The sequence below is a fragment of the Rhea pennata genome, chromosome Z (genome assembly GCF_028389875.1).
Source record: "Rhea pennata isolate bPtePen1 chromosome Z, bPtePen1.pri, whole genome shotgun sequence".
NCBI classification, from domain to species: domain Eukaryota; kingdom Metazoa; phylum Chordata; class Aves; order Rheiformes; family Rheidae; genus Rhea; species Rhea pennata.
In genome coordinates, this window is record NC_084702.1 from 46,630,673 (window position 1) to 46,653,624 (window position 22,952).

General features: G+C 44.0%; 1 protein-coding gene across 1 annotated transcript; it reads right to left on the reverse strand.

Annotated features, from left to right (window-relative positions):
• Window positions 1–705: 705 nt before the first annotated feature.
• RGMB (repulsive guidance molecule BMP co-receptor b) lies at window positions 706–22,497 on the reverse strand. The gene is made up of 3 exons (XM_062599311.1): window positions 22,093–22,497; window positions 19,368–19,879; window positions 706–7,526 (listed from the first exon to the last, which is right to left on the reverse strand). Exons 1-3 carry the CDS (start codon window positions 22,199–22,201, stop codon window positions 6,858–6,860), a joined length of 1,290 nt encoding a protein of 429 aa, XP_062455295.1. The 5' UTR covers window positions 22,202–22,497; the 3' UTR covers window positions 706–6,857.
• Window positions 22,498–22,952: the final 455 nt, after the last annotated feature.

The following is a 22,952-nucleotide window of genomic DNA, read 5'->3' on the forward strand; positions in this document are numbered from 1 at the left end:
GCCTAGAAATCAAGCAGATGATAGATACTCTATTTACATACTGATCCATATGCACACTGAATTGCTAAGAACCCCACTGAGGGTAAATTACCCCAAAAGAAACCTTAATTGTTATCTCGGGAAATTTCATTCCTGCTTGTCAGATAACCCTTATTATCTATAATTAGCAATTGCACGTTTATGGCATGTATCCCACCAGAGGCCAGTATCTTGCCAGTTTACTGCGGGCAATTTAAATCTCTAGAAGAAATATTCTCTGAGCAAAGCTGGATGGCACTAAGCATTTATTTTTATTTGATTTACAGTAATGCTACCTAAAACTTTTGACCAACCTGAGAAACCCATGAGGTCCGGACACTGAGGGACACTTTGGCCTTGTCCAAAGATGTGAGATTCCCTGTAATGCGAACAGAGAGTGGTGCAGAAACCAAATGATTGGGAGTGGGAAGGAGGTGTGGAAGGGCAGAAGGCTGTGATTGCCATAAAGGTACGTGCACCTGAAATTATTGTTCACCTAAGGCATAGCTGCATCTAGTTTCCCAACTGGAATGTTTATTAATCCCTTTATCATACCCAAAGGCCATGTCATTTGTAGGAAGAGGTGAGACTTGTGACTATAAATGTGTACAAAACAAAGAAGAAAACTTACTTACAAAATGGTGGCTTTCCAAAAAGGTTCATAAGCATGATTCTTGCAAGCCACAATTTAATTATCTATGGTCTTTTAATACAATTTATAATTGATTGATAAAAAGTCTTATACAATTGCTAAATGTGGAAAAAAAAATCATTTATTCTGGTACCATCTATCTCTCGTAGCTCATTGGCACTTACATCAAGGTCAGGACCAACAGCCTGGCAGGGGCAGCAAAGACAGTGATGTGTGTTACTCTTCTTTAACTTGTCCTCATTACCGAAAAGGTTTGCCACTACAAGGCTAGCCTGATGGAGAGAGCAACTGTTGGAGAGACAAACCGCTGCTGTGACAGGAGCTGCTACCCCGGCTACACAAAGTAGGAGCAATGTGTTTAAATCTCGCAGAGATCTTTGACGCCCATTCTCATGCTCTCCCACCAAGACTGGTATGGAAGAGCTGGGTGGTACTTCTGGGAAAAGACAGGCCTGTGGGAGTCTTACAAAAGGGATGCTAAATTAGAGGATTTTTATCAGCTATAGCTGTAAGCCAGGTGCTGAGCTATCTATAATGAGGATGTTACAGGCCCCTGCAATGATTTCAGAGGCAGGCTGGGTTTGAAAGCCACTGAAAGCATCCACTGTGGGGCTTTCAAAGGCCAAGTGATGCACCTCAGCCAGGCTTGAGCAGGAGATACGTGTGGTGCTGTATGGGAAGCACCAGGATCAGCTAGCTGGTCTCCAGTAAGTGCAGGTAGTCCCTGAGGGGGAGCCTAGCTTGGAAATTTTGATCTAGCCATTGGGCCTAGATTCCCTTCATCTGACTTTAGTTACCTAAAAGTTAGATACCTGGGTTTCCTCTCTAAGGTCATCACTAGGCACCTCCAGAAGACAACTCACCCAGCCTAAAATAGTGCCTCTGACTCCACTGAGTATAGAGAGGGATTACATGTTTTGTTTACTGAACATAGATGAAATAAATCTGAAGTATGCCTCCAGCTTCTTTCACGGCACCTAAGACCTAATTTAGATAAAGCTATCACTATCTAACAAAGCAGAATGGCATTTATTTGAGAATACCTCCCAGTTGTTAGGGATTTGGCACTTCCCCAAGATGTGAAAATCAAATCTCTGCTCAGGCAGCGGAGGAATTTTAACTCGCCTCTCCCAAGCTGGGGCAGAATGCTTAAACTGCTGCGCTATACGTAATTCTTACCCTCCTCTGGGCCAGGCATGCGGAGTAATCAGGTGGAATACCAAAAGTGCCCTGCAAATAGACCGGGCAGCTGAACGACTGACCTGTGAATCTGGCTGGGGTGAAGGCATCACCCTCAAGTCTCTCTTTCCTTCGCTCAGCAGCAAAACTAAAGATTCCTTGGGGGACACCACTGGATTAAGTGGTGAGTCTCACTGGAGAGTGAGACTGGGATCCTGCAGTCCTGGATCCTGTACTATGAATCTCAGTTTGGGATTTAAACACTTCACACACCGGAGCATATAAAATCCTTTGCAATCTCAGCCTTCAGTACATACTAAAATCAACTTAAAGTATGTACATCATATTTTTAAGGGGTTACTTTCCTACTGTTACGGTATATATAAAGAAATTAAGCTTTAAAACTACAGTATTCATGAAAATAATTCCTATAAGTAGTATTGGCACTGCATATGCTACACATTACAATGTTTTTATACTTATTTGTTACTTCTGAGTCTTACCCCATACATATCTGACCCTGTAATCAATCTTACTTTTCACAGTTGATTTACTAATCAACAGCTTTTAATTTCAATGAAGTATAATTTACAAACACAGACAGATTAAAATAATTCTGAACCAGATCAGATGCAATCATTTTCCATCAGCATTACAATAAATTTACCTGCATACTTGTTTTTATTCTGTGGCTATGTTTCTTTCCAAAACAAGCTAATTAATAAGAATGATAAAATCTAATGAACATCATTGACACGTACAGCCCTCACTTCTTTTGAGTATAGATGGAGAGAACTAACATCACGACACAGAGAGTTTATCTTGTAAACAGCACTGAATAACTTTTTTTAAAAAAAAAAAAAAATCAAGTCATTACTAGCCAAGTCTAGGAATTATAGAGAAGCATTCTTTAATGCCTAGAATTTGGAAAGAGAGAAAGAAATACTGTTTAGCAGTAAGAAAGACACAGATGGGAATTAAAATAACCCAAAGCATGAAAACCTCAGTGTACAACACCCCAGCAGTACTTACATGAACAAAATGAGCACAAGATTTGAAACGCTACTACAGGTGTGACAAAAGAGAGGAAACCCACAAGCCACAATGAGACTTTTCTAAATGTGTGCCCTAATGAAGCAGTCATTAGGTGTTACTGAGCTTGCAAAACTGCTTAATGTAGGAGTGTAATAAGTAAGTAGCCACTCCCATAGCCTCAAAAACCAGGAAACAAATGCACAGTATCCATAATTTTTATGTATGCAAACATAAATGGTCGGGGACTTATTTGCTTGCAAGATAGCAGCTGTTTGAAACAAGATGCACTGCTGTGCTTGCATATTGAAGGTCCCTAAATTAACCCCACTGCACAGCAGCAGGTTGCGTTCAGCCCCTGCTTTTCCTCACCTTCAGGTAGTGCCCCGCTGCCTTTCCCCCCCGCTCCATTTGCTCTATACAGCTCCTTCTACCAGACGAGTTTTTCCAAAGTGGAGTGCGACAGAGAGAGAAAAGCAACATTGGTTTGACAGTCCGTTGCGTGCACTATTTCCAGGACTGAGGCGCTGCACATGCATCGAAGATGAAGGCCCGAGTGCCAGGCTCTTTGCACGGCGCAGTGACATGCTGCCTGTATCCTGGGGACGTCATTCGTCTCCACAGCTATAAACACAGAGACTTATCCTCAGCCGCTTTTAACAAACAGGCTATATTAATACAGGGTTAGAGGATACTCTGGTTAGAAATGCTACAGAAGAGACTTAAAATAATCTTTTGAATAAGCCAGTAACATCCAAGGCACTGACTGACCAAGGCCAACAACAGGTATCTTCAGCAATAATTTAGTAGTTGTTGCATCAAAACACCAATGATCATGCTATATTGCCTTCCACGGAGCTTGCAGTGGTAAATCAACACATCTGAAAATAAACTCTTACAGAAATGAATGTCTCCTCCTGTACACATTAAACATACATCATTGAAAGCTCCCTTTAGCTTCCTGCAGCCATTTGCTTCCCCACAGTGTTTCAGCGCTGCACCAACTGCTCACTCACTCACTCAGATTGTTCCACCCCTAATTCTAGCTGTAGATAAAAAGCAAGACATTCAAAATTGTATCTATTAGGTCTGTCTTTCTTGGTACATGTGCGATATAACCTGTTTTAAGCACTGGCATTTTCATTTTACCTTCATACCATGTGATTAGCCTTGCAGCTCAAATACTAAAGTTCCCATGCATGCTTAACAGATCATTTTGTTATATGAACTTCTGTAGTCTATTTATAGACTCTTCTGTACCATTTATTCTTTCAATCCCTCAATTTCCTCTTCATTTTTACAGCAATTAATTTTCTCTCCCAAGGTCCTTCCGGTTTGAGAGTTACCCACTAACCTGAAAACAGGATTTTCATAACCTTTTTCAAGATAGTCACAGCAAAATCAGACTGCTGTGTCTAAGCTCTTCTAAATATCTCTGCAAACACTGCAAGGAAGAGCGTACAAGTGGGATCTGGAGTGGACGCTTCCGGCCGCTGCTTTCCCACACGCTGTCTCCTCGATAAAGAAAGAGGCCTGCTTTGCAGCTGCTGACCATAAATTTCACTACACAGCTAGTTTAGAGGAGGGAAGCAAGCATCTGCAAGGAAGTATGGTGATCGTATTCAGCACATTCCTACACAGCAAGTGATGGCTAGAAAATAAATAGGGGCCATGCAATAAATGGATTGCCCACCCGGTGCGCAGCCCCCATCCCCAATTTCTCAGCACCCCACCAGGGGTCACTAACACCACGTTACAGACGTTCCTCAGCAGGGCAGGCAACTTTATTCTTCTACCGTAATAATTTAAAGTATTTACACACTGCACAGTCACTCTTTTACACAAACATATACTTACTGGTATATTCATGAACCACATCTAAAAGGTTTTGCAAAGACTGACACATTGTGGGGTTTCCAAGCATGAAAATAAAATCTGCAGCCTTCTAAAAGACAGCCATTCGGAGTGTCTGTGAAAACCAGCGTTGCCTCCAAGCTTAAGTTCTCCCCAGAGACCATTCACTAGCTTCAAAATATCCACATGTTTGGCATTAACTAAAGCTCTCTTGGCTATGGTAGATTTCAAGAACGAACATGTGCAAATAACATTTTCTCAAGAAGTCCCACAGCAGGAACAAGAAAATGAAAACTTTTTTAGAGGAAGTACTGCATCTCTGAAATATTACTTATCTGAGGGGCTCACAATTCAATACTAGTATACATATATATAAGTACATATTATATATATATATATTCATGGGATCCACAGACAGAGGAAATAATTAACTAGTAATTGATGCCTATGTATTAAGTGTGTGCATCAGTGCTGCAATGCTAGGCATCTCTACCAGCTTTCAGCCATGAGACCTTTAAATTCAGTACACCAATGAGGAAGTCCAGCCACATGAAGAGTAGGGGGAAATCTCCTCACCACACCAGGTGAAACAGCAGGAACCACATCACCATACAGAGCATAAACCCACAAGTCTAACTCACCTGAAACAGCACGATCAGACGGCACAGACAGAACAAGCTGCCTAAAGAGATACCTACGATCTAGCCTAGAATAAAATGCTATCTTCAACATTAACTCATCTCAGGCTATTTTCTTCTAATGTTTTTCCAAAACAACATATTATGCAATTACCCATCCAAATGGGCAATTAATTAGTTTTCTGAGAAAAGACTACTGCTGTCCTTACCAGTCAATGGTCCTGAATCCAGCCAAAATAGTCTTTGTAAAAATACACTCCATGTCTCTCCACCACAGCAAACACTAGCTCAAGTTGGTCTAACAAAAGCAAGTACAATTTTAGTCTCATTCAGAAAGCAGACCTAACACATCAAAGACCAGTCAGTCAGTCTCAGATGAACACTTTTAAGGGTGGAATAAGGCCATCTTGGAACTGGGGGAAGGAAGGTTATCTTAGCATGTATTAAAGCTCCCATTTCTTGCTGCACATTAAGGCACTAGGTAGAACCAACCTTTAGACCACTGAAGCAATCTTCTCCTAGTCCCTCAGCAAGAGCATGTCAGAGCCTGGCAGCTCACCTTCCCCTTTAATGTATAGATAGCATTAAAATCTAAACAAAGGCATGTGATTTCTCCAGTCCAAGCTGCAAAATAACTTAACTGACCTTCCAGGTAGGAACTGCTGCAATAAGTAAGTATTTTGAAGAGGATATGAGAAAGTTACCTAACTCTTTCTAAAGTTACAAGAACTAGACGATTTAAATAGCTTTAGAAGTCAATTCTCCAGTGCTTCTACAGGCTACGTAAGTCTCACTCCACTGCATTCACAGAGGGATGGTGTACATACTTTCCTTCATTTGAAAATCATGCTATGGAATTAGAAGACGTCAGGATTATAAAGGTGGTTTTGTATTTCAAGTCTCTACAGCATAAATGCTGTGCATAGCAGAAGCAGAGTTATACAAGATGGTCTTTTGAGTTCCCGCCAAAGAAGGAAGGCGCATTCAAGGGACAGAATAAGATTCCATTCTTAACCGGCTTAAACTAGAGAATGCAACAAATCACCAGTGTGACTGTAGGAAGAGAGAGGTGCTAACCTCTACAGTAAGAGAAAGAGTAGGGAAAAAAAAACAATATGATGAAAAAAATTTTTTAAACAAAGTAATACTTAGAGGGAGCACTGGGTATTGTATGTACATGTGTATATGTATAATACATAATTACTCAGATACACACATAAATATTTAATATATAAAAAATAAAGTGCTTTCTATCAGGTCCCAATGCAGGGACATTATAAAACATTTCACCAACTGCAAAACAAATAGATACAAAGAATACTACATCCAACATACATGAAAACAGTAACAGAATATGTACAGTCTGGTGGGCGTCTCAAGACAAAACATCCCTTCATATACATGGTATATACATATATACTTATCTTTACTCAATATATTATGACAATATATATTTCAAAACTTTGTTATAGACAAAAAAAATCCTACAAAAACTCAACAAGAATCAAGCACACAAGTCCAAAACTGACAAACAATTCGCCACCCTTGCTCATGCCACCACCTCTGTTGCTGGGAAAGATGTGCCAGCGCTCTTTTCTGGGGTGCAATGCCTCCACATCCTGCAAGGCACTGTGAGCAGCAGCCGTGAAGTTAGCATCACCAGTGGTGAGTAGGTCAAACACGCATGAGTAAAAATAGATGTCCTTCACCAGCATCTTCTCATGGCATTTTGTGGTGGCAGTTTCCAGTGTGTACACTGAGCGGGGATGAGCAGTGCCGGCCTGGGGGAGCGATTGCCCCATCACAGGCAGTGGCAAGTGGCCGCTGTCATCAATACGCTCGCTTGATGGGCAACCATTCACACACAGCTGCAGGTCCTGACTCTCCTCATAGGCCATAGCTAACTCTTGAGGCATGCGGATGGCCAGTGTTAAGTAACGCCCAAGCTGGCGTATATACACTGTAGTCCCCATGTACCTGGCATGCATTTCGACGTATTTGCCGCTGATTTTCTCCACAATTCGCAGGCTCTTGGTGTTCCCATCACCTCCGCTTGTTGTGCCATCCACAAAGGCTGCAGGTAGGTCATCAGTCACTGCCTGATATACTTTCTGATCTGTACAGTCTTGGTATGATTTAAAGATAATAGTTATCTGGAAGGAGAGGAAAAAGAAAAGTAGTTAGTGAGCACAGAAAAAAAATACGCATTTCAATCCCTTTTCCATTTTGCAGCTGTGATCATCTGGACTGCCCACTAAGCGCAGAGCTTGATGCTTGTCCCCACTTATGCCTAAAGCACAGAACAGTCTGCAAACATGCTCAGAAAGCAACATTTTACCAGATGGCAATTATTAAATTTGTTCTTAACTTGGCCTGAAAGCAAGACTATTAGCATGTGGCAACTGCAACAGGGTCAGGAAAGGAAAAGGCTGTATATTTAATTAAGCATCACAATTCCCTCCTGTCTGATGGTTTCTTAACACTTAGGAATGCATCCTGCAATCGCAGGGACGTTTATGTGCCAAATAATTCCCACACAGCTGGCTGCTACGGCAAAACTGTGGAACGAGACTGTGTGAAAGCACAGAAAGGAACTGCAGAATTTCGTTTCCCTCACTCCCAATATTCTCCTCTTGCCTCTGACAGCGACTGCATGACTGACCCTTGTCAGAATGCTTCACACTTCTTAGACATTTTGCCAAGATTAGCTGCACTAGAGTACTGTTAAAGCACTGATCTATCCACTGCTATAATACAACAGGCAGCAAGATGAGATGCAGCACCAGGAAATACAACTAGTCAGGTAACTGGTTACAGCTCTTGGCACTCTTAGTCCAAGGAACTGGGAGACTTGACTCTTCCAGTCCACTGCTGCTAGAGAACGTGCCAACGGAGAAACAAAGCCCGACACAAAGATACCCAAAGACATGCCTTTGAAGAGTGACCTGCAACACAGACCAGGAGCATAAACCAATTACCTGTTCTTTTAAGATTATGACTTGCTTTCTAAAGCTTAACACTTACTTGAGTAAACCACAATAGAAACAGTAGGTCCTCTGGTCTTACTTGAAAGAGATAATTACGCTATTTGGCAAACTGAGGTATCTAGTGACTTTCTGAAAAAATAAAACGTATATTGAAGGGACAATATAAATATTAGAAATTGAAGCTGTAAAGGAAGAAGCATCTCTGAGAGGAGGAAATAGTAAATTCTTGAAAAGGTTGAAGGATATTTGGCACTAGAAATAGTGATTTTAATCATTATTTTTGCCGTTGACTGACTACATCAAATCTATTTACAGGCTATCATTTAAACACATTGCTATAAGATTCAGAGTACTCCAAAACATGTTAGAAAACATTTTTAATTAACATTAGCATTTTCCTTGAAATTTATGGCAACCTCGCATGTTTTAATTCCAGTTAACCAGCACACTTCTGCATAACAGCTTCAGTTTCTTGTCCCTCCGCTTTGAAGTAAGAGCTGGAGGTTAAGCAAACAGCTGGGTTACAGACAATTCAAAAAAAAAAAAACCTCTACCCTCCTTAGCCTCACCTCTCCATACCAGCTGTAAAAGACAGGAGTCTTCCCTTCTAGCACGTCTTCCTCCCTTCTCCTGTCCCAACAACACCTCCAAATATGCAGGCACACACTAAGAAGTACTGCATTAGTTTTTAATGTTTGGTTTGTCCCGGTTAGTTGACACACTGTCAGTCTCTCTCTCTTACATGTGCACACATGCACACAGAGTACTTGCTATTTTAATTCCGTATGTTCCCACTGGTGCTGTCTGACTGGAATTTTCCAACGGTTTTTCTTTGCTTTAATCAGTTATATAGCTACTTTGAGACCAGCTGTAGTCAAGCAATCTGGTAAACTCATATCTGTGGGCCACAGCTTGAGCTTTAAGGTCTTTGCCCAAAATCTAGATAGCGTACAAGTATTTTTCCTCAAAACGTCAGTGCCTTTCGTGCTGTAGAGACCACCTAACATCATTACGTTTTGCAAAGTAACGCCAGCAACCCAGAGAGGAGACAGACCCGAGCTTCGGCTGACGCGCGCTCTGCGTATCGTCCAGGGCCTCGCTCCCCCAGCCAGGCCTTGCGTTTCGCGTAACACAGTTTTGACGAAACGGACCTCCGCCTCGGGCTGCTCGGGCAACGAAGCGCTCCTGCCTCCCCCGGCACGCTTGTGCTGCTCCGCCAGGGCTCAGCCATCGACCCGCCGGCGGAGGCGAAGCCCTCTCAGGCTGCTCAGCACCCGAGCAAGCCCGGAGTTAACACTACACGTGGTTTTAATGGGACGCAGAACCGGCCACTTGCTGCAACAGCTAAGCAAGGGAGCTGGCGAGATTTAAGAGGAAGCAATAAGAACAGCCACGAGACGCCGCTCTCCAGCACACCTCCATCTGCAAGAGGGAAGGCACGCAGCGCGAGGGAGAGCGAGGAAGGACAGAGCCTTTCGCTTGGCCAAGGCTTGCGATAACGCCGCACGCGGAGCGAGGGCTGCAAGGATGTTCCTGCAAGGATGCTCCCGACACAGACTCAGCAAAAAAGACCATTAAGGCTTGCTAAGGACACAGACCCATATTTAAACATTGTGGCTCAAAGCACTCAGTTTGGATGTTGCATTTTCTCTCCTGCCACCCCTGTCTAATCCACAAGCCAGACCAGTAAAACCAGAGATGTGTGAAGTCCTCCTCTCATTGGCTGCTCCTGCCTCAGCCCAACACCCTTGCTGGCTTGCTACAAGAGCTTGTTACAAAGGCAGGGACTCATCGAATGGTAAGGTTGGAAGGGACCTCTGGAGATCATCTAGTCCAACGCTCAGCATAGCCCCGTACGGGGATTGAACCCATGACCTTGGCATTAGCAGCACCATGCTTTAACCAACTGAGCTAAACCTGCCCCCCAAAAGCAGATTTCACTGCCCACCTTTCTCTTTTTAAGGTTTTCAAGGTAACCTTTCTCACTATCCAACGCTTTATGCCACTCCAAACAAGAAGACCACGTGCTATACATGTACACACACATACAACACTTTCTATGCTCTGGCTGGTTGTAAAAACGCCCCCACACAGCTGCTCATGTGTCACTGTTTACAGACTAGAAGTTACAGTTACCCTTTCTACACCTAGAAAAAAAATCCAAATGTTTGAACCTTCAGAGGAAGGAAGAGCTTTTTTGAAATTATCACCATCGAGCCTCATCAATGAGGACGAAAGGACTGAAGGATCAAAGCAAGCCTTTTCCAAAGGCTGAATTGAGGCTACGTAATACAAATCTCCATCACATTAAGATTACTAAAACCAAAAGATACCTTTTTTCCCCCCCTCAATCTGCATATACATATTTAATTTTGGCCCACACTTTTTCATTCCTACTGAGAGGAGGATGCTGGTAACATCATTCTCCCGGAGCGTGCTGAACATGAAGGCCGCGTGACGGCCACCACGTGCACAATGCCTTTCCAGGACCGCGTTATGGAAAGCCTAACTTCTGGAGCTGCCCAAGCGATGTTTCTAGAAGACCTCCAAACATCTCTGGAAGGCACCTGGCTAGCACGCCTTAAACAAACACAACACGTTGACTCCTCACACTACGTTACGTGAGCGCTGTAATGCAATTACAACGCTGTATTTAGTAGGTGTGCCTATCTTCCTATTTTCTTATTAATTTTACAGCTTTGTATCCTTGAATTTCCCACATTTGCAGTACATGTGGGATAGTATTCTTAAAACAAAAATTTTAATCAGATTATTGGTAACTACATTTCTTAGTAGTTTCATTAACATTCCTGTTATCAGTATAAATATATGCTCAAATACTGATAGCTGAAAAGTGCCACAAGACCCAACAGACTTAATATGCTGTTCTTAAGCACGAGGAGTGCATTTTTCAATGCAAAACATTTTCAATTCCTGAGGAGAGAGTTCAGACAAAGCCTGCCTAGAATCAGGCCAGGCGTCAGAACAGAGACATGACGGCACCACACGCAAGAAGGCTGCACTACTTACTGAACAGGCAACGAGGCTGGAAAAGCCTGACTTTTATTTTTTTAAAAACATAGAAGGACAGACAGTTTCTATCAGATTTGGAAAGATTTTGATCTTGCCCAGTTTCACTCTTGATTTTTGCGGGATAGTCCCCAGGCCCACCTACGTTTCTTTTGACTGGGCTGTGCTTTCAGACAGGGGCCTGCATCACCATGTGCTCATGCAGAGCCTACCTCAACACCGCCGAAGACTCACGACGTTGCTGAAACTCACAGAACCACCCCCTCCTTCCCAATTACTATTCTCAGCATATAAGACCACACAACTGTCTCAGAGAGGTTACCGTCAGCATGCAGGGACATAACAAGAGAAGCTAGTTAGATAGGCAGGGAGCACTGATCGTAACTTTATGCAAGTATTTAACAACTGTAAACCACATACTCAGAAAGTGGATACGCACACCGAAACACAGCCCCTACAATGTTTCTTATAGGCATGAGATTTTGCCACTGAGAATTTCTGTGGCTCAGACAGAGCAGCATGGAAACAGAGGAGATCCCATCATGGACCTATCTAGTGACACCCTTAGACATCTGAGCAAGGTACAGCGGGACACGCAGGTTGTCGAGAAGACACTCTGATGCAGCAGAAAAAAAGCTTTGCTGCTTATATTTTCCCTTCAGTATAGGTCTGCAGTTTAAAGCACATGCCATACTGGCATCAGAAGAAAGCATTCAGATGCTTTCATTACATGTCATTTCAGTCTATGGGAAAAGATGAGGAAGGATTGTGTTTGAAGAGAAACATATTCCCAATGGATTAGTAACGATTTCATCAAGCACTGAAGAAAAAGCAGTAAAAAGCTATGATATTAGACCACTGGTCTTCAAAGATGCCTGGGCCTGGCCAGGCGAATGACTTCAGTAATCTGTGAGAAACAGCTATTAAAAACATCCATAGGTAGACAATTGTAGAGCATGTACTGAATTTCTAAAAGTCTATCAAAAAGCTTTTAAGTTCATATATACATACAGGAAAGCTGAAAGTACAAGGTATTAAATGACCTCCCAATCTCTAACTGAAATGTTCATACCTTCCCTTTCCAGAGACCTGCAACAGGTGCAAAGCATGTAAAAAGTTTATCTTAAAAAACAAGTACTATCCAGAGGACACCACTTAAATAATAATGCAATGCTGAAGGGTGGAACTAGAGATTTAATAAAGGAAAAACATAAGGACTAGTTTGAAAATGTGGATTCATTCAGCCTCACTTAAAGGCTGAACACACAGTAGTTCCTTTTTATACTCATAGCAAATCTTTTTGTATGAAGCAAAACCAAAAGATGTGCTCCAAATGCTAATGACCGCTCAAGTCATCCGATAGCACTACAGCTCATCCAAAGTAGGACCTCTTCCCCTGAAATACCTATACGCAAATACGTAATTCTCAGCACAAACTGTTTCACTGCACGCATCCACTCTTTTGCGGCTCACTACTTGGTAAAGTAGATACAGCTCAAGAACGCAAACTAGAGGCATTTGCCTGGAAGACATTTTGCTCCTTTCAGGCATGCTGGAAGGGGTGCAGGGAAAAAACTGTTTGGAGGAAAAAGAATTCAGAGGAGACTGCCTCAGTGATGTTGCTGGGGCCAAGTTCTCAGAAAAGAGTTGTTGGGTGCATTACAGAAGTTAATACACCAACCGCTCTTCTGCCCACTGGTCACTTACAGAAGCATCCCACCTTTCACCCTGACATGATACCATATTATGTCAGGAAGAAAATGGGAAAGGAAGGCATGGGGATCCCATGCAGAACAGAAGTAAAAAGGAAGTCAATCTGGGGAAAAAAAAAAAGAAAAAAAAAAGAGAGAGAGAGAGTTCAGCATGAGAAGACTTCCAAAAAGAAACCCAACATCACTCAGGAAAAGGATTTCTCAGATGTGATTGAACAAAAAGGTCATTGTTTATAAATAACTCTAGAAACATCTAGCATTTGCTATTGATTAGTTTCAAAACTACCCAGAACTTGATCATAGTTAAATGTCCTTTAATCAATGAGAAGAGTAGCTAAAATATTCCATCTTTTATTTTCCTGATTCAAGGAGAAGGGCTCTTCCCTTCTGCCGTGAATTTGTAAAGCATATATAGTAACAAGCAAACACAGCCTGTTTAAGTGCACAGCATTAACATTTACCTCGTATCTCCACGTCCAAGAAAAACCTGCCATCTCTATCCACCACTTTATTCGCCTTCCTTCTGCCTCTAAGAAACCCCAGAGCTATGAAGACAGATACTGCTGAGATATATGTGTGCATGATCTCTCCTCCTCTCCTGCTCCCTGAACAAAGGGTTCAAGACATCAAACTTCAGCAACAGCTCTCCAGCAGTCCCAGAAACAGAGAAAGAAAAACAGTTCAGCACCTGACAAACTGCTATAGTTTGTCCTAGAAAACAACCTCTGGCAAGGCCACGCTGTCCTGAACACCAGGAAACAGGATTGTTTATCTTTATATTGATGAAGTTGGCAAATCACCAAAGTCAGTAAATTGCCTGTGCCCAGGAAAACTGTGGTATTTTTGCTGTGTGTCCTGCTGTTCTTATGAGTCCGACCAAACCAATGCAGCACACTGGTGTGACCAAGGACGGCTCTGCACATTCTAAACTTGCCTATAACAGAATTAAACGAGCTTTCTTTATGGAGGAGGAGATCACTGTGAAAGTGTTAAAAGCAAAAAACACATAGTGGAGGCCAAAGACCTGAGAGGTCACATCTGGGAGAAATGCAGACCTTAATTTTAGGTAACTCTGAGTTCCAAGAACAAACACAAAAACCAAAAGAGAACTTATTTGCATTTTCTGCCCAATACACAGAAACCCCACTAGCAGAGAAAACAGAGCTTCTGGTAGACAGTTTCTTCTGCTTCAGCCTCTGCCCAAGAAGCTGGCCTCAAGACTACATTACCTCCTATCTTCCAACCAGAGCTTCTCCAGAGCTTCTGTATCACCTGGTTTCACTCCTAATAGAAAGCCTACTTGTTTTCAGCATGCTATGAACTAGCCATCAGTTGGCCATGACCAAAAGACAATTAACAACTTTCAATTAAGTTTTAGGTACCAGTTGGTCCCTGACCACTCTGGGTTCTTTAAAAAGCATATTATTTCTCCCACCCTCATCTTTTCAAGATGACAAATGATGAGGGGAAAAAAAACCCAAACATATAATAGATAAAATACATCAACAGAGGTAGATTTTAAAGTTGAAATATACTGAAGAGATCCTAAGACAAAACCTTTCATGTTTAACCATGAGAAGAGTTTTGAGTCTCCTCTAACACGGAGTCACTAATGCTGCTCACAAGGGAGATTCAGCAACCAGCTGTTTGCAGAGTCACCCACAGGTCATCTTGTTTAGGCTCAGCTGGGTAGCTTTTGATAGCCTGTCTTGAAGGCACGAGAAAGCCTGAGCCTTTTAGAAACATCCCAGATCCACAGAAAGTGCTCTGGCACCTATGTTCTCACACTGTTCACAGCTACCTGCTGAACCACTTTGTGCCCAGCTGTATGCCCAAACACAGCACTACCTTACACAGGCTGAAGGACCCCAGGTCCTTCATTCTCTCCTTCTGCTTGCAATCTTCCTTGTTCTTCAGTAAGAAAAATAAAACATTGCTTTGTAAGTTAATGAGATGTGTTATCCACTCCACCTCATGAACAATGCAGCTTTTGACTGAAGTCCTTCAGCAAAAAGGTAGTATGCCCCTCCTCTGAGAAATAAGCTAAAGATCATCTTTATCTCGGGCAGGAAGCCTCTAAGGATGAGAAAATTAATCACACGTGGTCAGTGATCTGCTGCTCCCACTCAGAAGCACAACTGAACTGGAAGACAACTGTTTTAATATTAATTATTTAAAGGAGAATAAGTACAGGGTGTTCAGTCCAATGATTTCCTCTTGCAAAAATAGAAACCAGACTGCAAGAGAGATACCTAAGTGTTTTGACTCTGGGAAAAAGAACACTTACCCAATGTTTCATTACACTGCTAATGCAGTCTATTCCCAGATTCAAAGCTTTATGCCCAGTAAACCTGCTACACTAAAAGCTCTGGATTTTCCACTGCCTGTTTGTTTTTCCCTCCGCCCTCCCTACATCTGTTCTCCTTGTCTCACCCTCAAGCTATCTGCTACAAAACATCTGGAAAGGAAAAGCTCCTTGTCCATTTCCGATCACTGCAAACAAGAAGGCCAAATCTCCATAGGGAAGTGCAGGCACCTCTGTCTCACTTGCTACTCACAGCTAACTCTGCTAGAGATATCCAGAACATCTGTCACACTGGTCGAAGACAACAAAGATTTTGTTCCCCTCCAAATAAAAACCCATGATAAGATTTTTTTTTCTGTTTTATTTAAGGCATTACATGATATCCTTCCTAGCTACTCACACCACAGCCCACTGAAATAGCTATTTATCCTCAGGAGCTCCCCAAAAGATTGGGAAACTCTACTTCCATAGTTGCAGAAATCAGATTAAAAAAAAAAAAGTCAGTGACCTGCACAAAGCTTATATTGAAAATCTGCTTCCCAGCTACTTGGTGATCCTTCATTTTCCATCTGAAAGGCCCTGGGATCCTATGCTAAGGGGCATAAACAGATCAAACAAGCTCAGAAGAAAGTGGAGTTGCAAGTTTCAACTAGACCACAGAATATACAATAGCTTTGTTCACTCTGCAGAAACAGATGTCCTTACTATCGGCATCACAAATATGCAAAACACCTATAAACAAATTGCCAAGAGCATTTTGTGAATGAATACACATCTCCCACAGGAGGACATACCTTTCCAATTAAGGAATTAAAGGAAGAGTTTTCCTGCTTTCTGTTCTTTCCTGCCAGACGCGTAATGAAGGCAGAAAACTACATCTTTATTCTTCATATTCTTGTTAAAAACCTCCTCCTGGCATTCTCTTGTTCTTTACAAACTTGCTGGATAGCCCTCACACTGCTGGGATTATTCAAGTCACATGGGTTTTGGAGTGAGAAAACAATTCTATTTTACACAGAACGCTCCCTTCATTGCTGATTCCCTTAAAAGCCACTCTGAACACCATAAGGTATGATAAATTTGAAGCTAATAACCACCTACAAGGCTAAGTGATGATACGCCTCTTGAAACAGCTATTTCAGAAGTCAGAAGAAGTTGGATCACTGCATGTGGGATATAGATTCAATATTCTGTTCCTACAACTCCTTAAATCACTTCCTCTAAAAAAAAATGGCATTCAAAATAAATGAAAGCTTCCACAATTTTGGTCATTGCTTTTATTAGGTCCACTTTAGAGAGGACTAAGCAGGATAGTTAGCAATCTGATACTGCTTTGGCTTCTCCCCAACTCACATTCAACATAAACCTTTGTTATTATTTCCTGTTAAAATTAAACATCTATCTCAAACATTTGCAATAAAAAAACAGCAAGACTGATGATGCATAAGGTTCTGAAAAGTTTTCTTACTGAGAAGGTAAATAGCTTACTTGCAGAAGTTAGGAAAAAATACTGCCTAGATAAAGAAAACCACTGAACCACCAAAATTCATAGAATCACAGAATGATAGAATCAGTAACTATTTTTTTGTTGTCTCTTTAAGCTGTATCTTAAGCTACCCTATGCCCAAAATAATATAAGCAAATCCAGCAGCACATCACAACCAAGATGAAACACTTGTTTGGAAAAAAAATAAATAAAAAAATACATGAATCAATCCAGCAGTAGCAGTGTAGTTTAATAGGCTTTTTCCGTATCTTTTATAGCAGCCTGCTCCATAAAGAAATCAAAAGGATGCATTAGAGATATTAAAACTTATCTTGAAAAGTTACTTATGCATGCAAAACACAACCTTCATTTTCCCACAAAAAGGTGTACAACAAAAGTTTGATTACCTGCCAAGAAAGAAAACAAGCACTGTACGCATTTAACAGATACTGGTGCTAGAGATTTCTAGTATCTTAAAGCTTATGTGTTATTTCATTTAATTGCTTTTGCACCCTTAACTATACTTGTGCAACTGCAGGGACGTAAAATCCAATACCAGCATTGCAAAAGTGAAAAATGTATTGCTGCTTTTTCCAGAATGCCAATCAAGAGAAGAGAGAAAACAAACAAAAAACCCTCAGATGCACGGGGATTAGAAACAGAGTTAGAAATAAAGGCAAAAGGTACTCCCTTAAAAACATATTTTTTCCCTCCACTACGCACAGACATTTACCTCCTCAAATCCTCTTGGTTATCTGTTTGAAAATACCTGCTCCTGCATAACATGCAACTGTAGTCAATCATTTTTAGAATATGGCCAGTTAAAAGATAAGCACCTATTTACTACTACCATCACACCCTTGCCACCCATGCAATTTGTGCACAAGATGACTCTCCACACTTTTTTCTCCAGTACCACCAGAAACAAGGAAACAAAGACTACTCCGTAAGACTTCAGCAAAACCGAGGATAACAACTTTTTGAGATTATGCAACTTAACTTTCTCTTGTATTCCTTATTTTAGAGCCTTGAGAGAAAAAAAAAAAAAAAAAAGAAAAGTCACTGGAACAGATTTCTCAAGAGACTCAAATCTCTTTTGCAAAGCTTATTTAGGATAGCCTCATTCCCTCATTTCATACTCCCTCCAAGCTCATTTGGGCACTGTGTTTGGCACAAGCACAAGTAACACAAGGAGATTTTGGGTTTCACTGATATATCAACCCAACATTCGGCCTCCTGTAAATCGAAATATCTTGATTTATTACCCAAGCAAAAAGTGTTCTCTCACGCATACAAGCATCAACCTTAGACAACATCTCAGTATTCAGCAAGAATACACATAACAAATAGCAAGGCTGATTCTCATTACTAGTACATGCAGTAGCACAGTTATCTCCATGGCAGATGTGTAGGCTCAAGCCTGTTCTCACGTATAGCAAGAGAGAAGTTTCCAGTGCTGATGGTCTGGGGACACTGCAGCACACCCCAACACAGGTTGATCCTACAACAGTTATGTACACTGCTATAACTGGCCACTTCATGTAAAAAAACATGGAAGAGGGACAGCAACAGATTCACACATATGTTCGAGTTACTTCATTTTATGATAAAAAGGTGCGTGAAAACGTTAGAAGTATTTTTCTCCCCTGGCTTCTGGTGTAAACATAAGGGCATTTCAGCCAGGCCCAGCCCTACCTCCTCATTTTCTTCCTATGAGGAGGCCTGCTATCTGCCTTTGGCATAAAGAGCTAAGTACTTTTCTTAAAGAAAGGGCATATGCTATTAATACTAGAGCACATATTTCTTCTGTAGCCACTTGAAGTGGTTGGGAATAGAGCAATCTCAAGTCTTGCCTGTCTGTAGAGGGACATATACTGTCAGCAGGATCTTCAGGCTGCTTCCGTTGTAGAGCCAGGGCACTATGACCCTCCAACAGCCATGTAGCATCACTGTCTTCCTCCTCCTCTCTTTTTGGGGGGCTATCTCCTCTCAATTTTTTGCAATTCTCCTTTTTGTCTCTGTGCTGAACCCTCAATGCCTAGCTAATCTGTCGGGCCACTCTGTCCGTGTTTTTTTTTGCTTTCTACTGTTATGGCTGTACAATTTAGAGAATTAATGGAAAGCAAGGATCCTCTCTTTCCTTGTTCCTACCCTGGGATTTCCGCTTAGTGCAGGGGCAGTCAGAGATGCTGCAAGCTGATGCTTGCTTTAAGGCATCAGTTTAGTTTCCTTAAGTGTTTTGTAGCAATATTTCAGGATGGGTTAGGGACAGAAGGAAGAGCTGTTTTGATGGGTTTTGTTTCTAAGGAAATCAGCAAAGAAGCAATTACACAAAACAGAAGCCCAGCAATTTTACTTTCTCAAACTACTGCCTAAAACATTCACCCCTTAACTCGTAAGGGTTAAGTGGCTTACTCTACTGTCTTGGCCTTCCACCTCTGTACACACACACAGTGTTTAAGAGCAATCCATACCTTATTTGTAGCAGTAGCACTGGATCCTGGGACCACAGGCACATTTGTCACTTGCACTGATAAGTAGTTATTGTCTATGAGAGGCCAGGCCCCTTCCACTTTGCATGTCTGGAAGTGATCCTTAAAAGTTCTCAGATGAGGATCACCAAACAAGCCACAAAATAGGTAAGTAGGAGGAGAAGTCTGCTCTCCTCCCTGGTGGTCTCTGGTTCCTGCATGCCCACTGTAGTGGCAGGGATCGTGGGTCACCTCGGGGTTGGTGGAGGATGTGGGTCCATCCTTGGAGCAGTTTCTCTGGCTCATGAGGTCGCTGATCCCGAGCACCGCAGAATGGTAGACGAGGTTTCCCCGGCATACTTTGGAGTTGCGGTAGGTGCAGGCAGAGTACGCCCGCAGGGCCTTGCAGAACTCCAAATCAAAGCCATCAAGAGCAGGGTTTAGATGTGAAGTTAAGGACACAAAGTCTGTGGTGCACTTCTGGATTCGACAATGTGTTTGCAGCTGGCAGTCACCTACGTACAAAACAGAAGACAGAAAGAAATCAAGCAAACCTCTTGGACTGCAATCCAAATACCCCCCCCCTTGCCCACAAGTACTACAAGAAACAACTTAAGGACAACTTAGAGGGCTTACCTGTTGGGGAAACGCTCTATAGTGGAGAAAATGGGGCTGAGAGAGTGGCATTTGGCAGGGGAAGGTGGAAGATAGCAATACAGACTGTCTCTCTAAAAGGCTGAGATGACCCAAGCATGACTTAACTTCCATCTAGACAATAGCAAGTAATGGATTAAGAGCATTAACTCCTGCCAAGTATGAGCCCAGTATTTCTCTTCCAGATGATATCAAGATGATGATGCAATTCTATGCTGAAGTTAATCACTTAGGAAGCAAGTCTCTATTTAGTCTTTCAGGGCTTTACATGACAAGTTACTGAACTTTTAAACAGAATCCTGTTCCTGAGAAGGATGTGAAAAAGAAGGCGAGTGATACAGGTTTAGACAGAAAGAAACAGAATATAGTAAGGATCAAAGCTCTTCTTCAAGAAAGCAGGAAAAAAAGGGAGGGGGGGAGAGGGAAGCAGGCCATAAACCCAGTTGCTTTGCTTCCACGGCACTGCTATAGGTTAAGCTTCACTGCTTGCTTTCTGTGATTACAAAGCAAGAAAACCCACAGCTGCTTGAAGCTCAGGTTGCCAGCTAGGGAATCCGAACACTGCAATAGCACCTCTTACAGCCTACAGAAAATAACGAGACAAGGGGTGAAAAGCACTTCTCGCAACTCAAACCTGAAGTACTCATGAGACTCAACTAACAGGTACACAGTTCAGTTTACACGAACAAGCCAGTTGCACCTTATCTGGTCACCTGATTTCCGCAAAGAAAACCTACTACCATCCCAGGAAGGAAACTGGCATTTTTACAGCCCTTCCTTTCACAGCCTTCACTGTCACGACCTGAAATCCTTCCAGCTTCTTGCAGCAGCTCACGCCAGGCTCCTAAGGGCAGCTTTTACACAGAGCAACACACCGGGGCAGAAAGAAAACAAACAGGGCTGAACACTGCACTAACGGAAATGCAGATGCACATACTGCACAGGGGTTAAAATGAGGAGGACATCAGTCAAACGATAAATCAGGTTTCCTCCCAGCCAAACACGGCCATTACAGCACAAGGAACTGCACAGACTGCGTGCAAGACTTCATGCAATACTTGTCCAGCACCAAGAACTATGCACTGAAGACATGCTCTGCTTATTTGTTATTTTTATGACCTGTAAAATTCAGCTGTGCATACGTTCATTTATGATTTCAAATGGTCATAAAATAAAGACGAACAAAAAAGAATATTTAGGAAAGTGTGAACAGAGAGAAAAGGAAAACACAATGCATTTTACAGATATTCTGTTGTCTCCCTCTACACCGTCTCTCACTTCTTTCCTGTCCTCAAAGCGAAACAGCGTTGGCCTCAGTTTGGTCTTCACAGCCTAATTCCAACATTCCTAAACTTCAGAGATGCAGGGAGGGAAAAGGGCCTGAATAGTAATGCAGAACTTTTAACTTTTCAATGTAGCTGTTTTCTGCAATTCACCTAGTGATGAGACGATATTAGCAATTTCTTTGCTTACCCCCTAGCTGAGCTGCCCGTATACCAACTCGCATGACAGACCCAGAATATCCAATACACAAATTTATAGTGGCATCTCCTGTCAAAAGTCCCAACACAACACAGGGCAGAAGGGAAAAAGCCTCTAATCCATGGCCAAGCGCAACCATGAAGCATCTCACTGAGCAGTAAGTTTCTCACTTGATCTTTGCACAAGTGTTACGCAGCTTTGCAAAAGGAAAAAGAAAAAAGGGAAGGGGGGGGGAGAGAGAGGCATGAAAACCTGCATTTACACGATCACAAACCAAAGAGTATAGCAAGCAAACAGAAACAGGCCAAGTCGGTTCAGGGTCTGACTTTCAGAGCAGCAAAAACTTTCACTACGCTTTAGGGTATGACTCGCAATAACGTTTTAATCGCAGGAAAATTAGGCTAGGTGGGCAAGGCGAGCTACCAAACAGCGCGACAAACCCGCCGCTCCGCCTCCCTCGCAGCTTCGGCGACACCTCTTCCCCCGCTCGCAGCGGGCCTGGCGGGGGGGCGCGGAGGCACCGCGCCGAGCGCAGACGCCCCAGCCCGCGGCCACCGGCGGTAGGCGCCGCTTCCCGCGGCGCCGCGCGTACCTGCGCGCAGCAGCAGCCCCAGGGCGGCGAGCAGGCCGAGGGCGGCGGGCGGGCGGCGGCGCGGCGGCGGCTCAGCCCCGGCGGCGCGGGACGGCGCTGCTCTCCCCATGCCCGTCCATGCAGGGCGGCGGCGGGCGGGCGGCGGGACGGGGCCGCGGCATGGGGCGGCGGGCGGGCCGCCCCCTCCGGCTCCTCGCTGCTTCCTCCTCCTCCTCCTCCTGCTGCTGCTGCTGCTGCTGCTGCTTCAGCGGCGCGGGCGGAGGCCGCCGGGCCACAGCGGAGCGGGCGCGGCGCGGCGCGGCATGGCGGCAGGGAGAGACAAGCACAAAGGGAGGGCGCGGGTGAGCGACCGCCCCACGCAGCGACGGAGGCGGCGGCCGCGGCCCCGCTGCGCTGCGCCCCGCGCCGCTGCGCCCCGCGCACTGCGCCGCGCCGCGCCGCGCCGCCGCCGCGCCGCGCCCGGCCCCGCCCCATTGGCCCGCCGCCACGTCCAGCAAGGCCCCGCGCCGCGCCCATAGGCGCGGCCCTCCCGGGTCCCGCCCCCTCCCGCGCGCCTCGCCCCGCCCGCCCCGCCGCGGCGCGCAGCGGCTCTGCGGCCCCGCCCCTCCCCCCCGCCAGGCCACGTGACCCGCCCGTGAGCGGCGGCGCGGCCAATCAGAGCGGCGCCCGCGTCCCCCCGCGGCGCCTTGGCGCCGGGCCTGCGGCCGCGATTGGCTGCGCGGGGCCCCGCCGGGGCGGGCGGCGGGTGGGGGAAGGCCCCGCCCCGCGCCGCCGCCAGGGGGCGCGCGACGCCTGCGCGGGCAGGGGCGCGCGGCAGCACCGCGCCCGCGCAGCGGCCGCTCCGCGGGACGGCGGTGAAG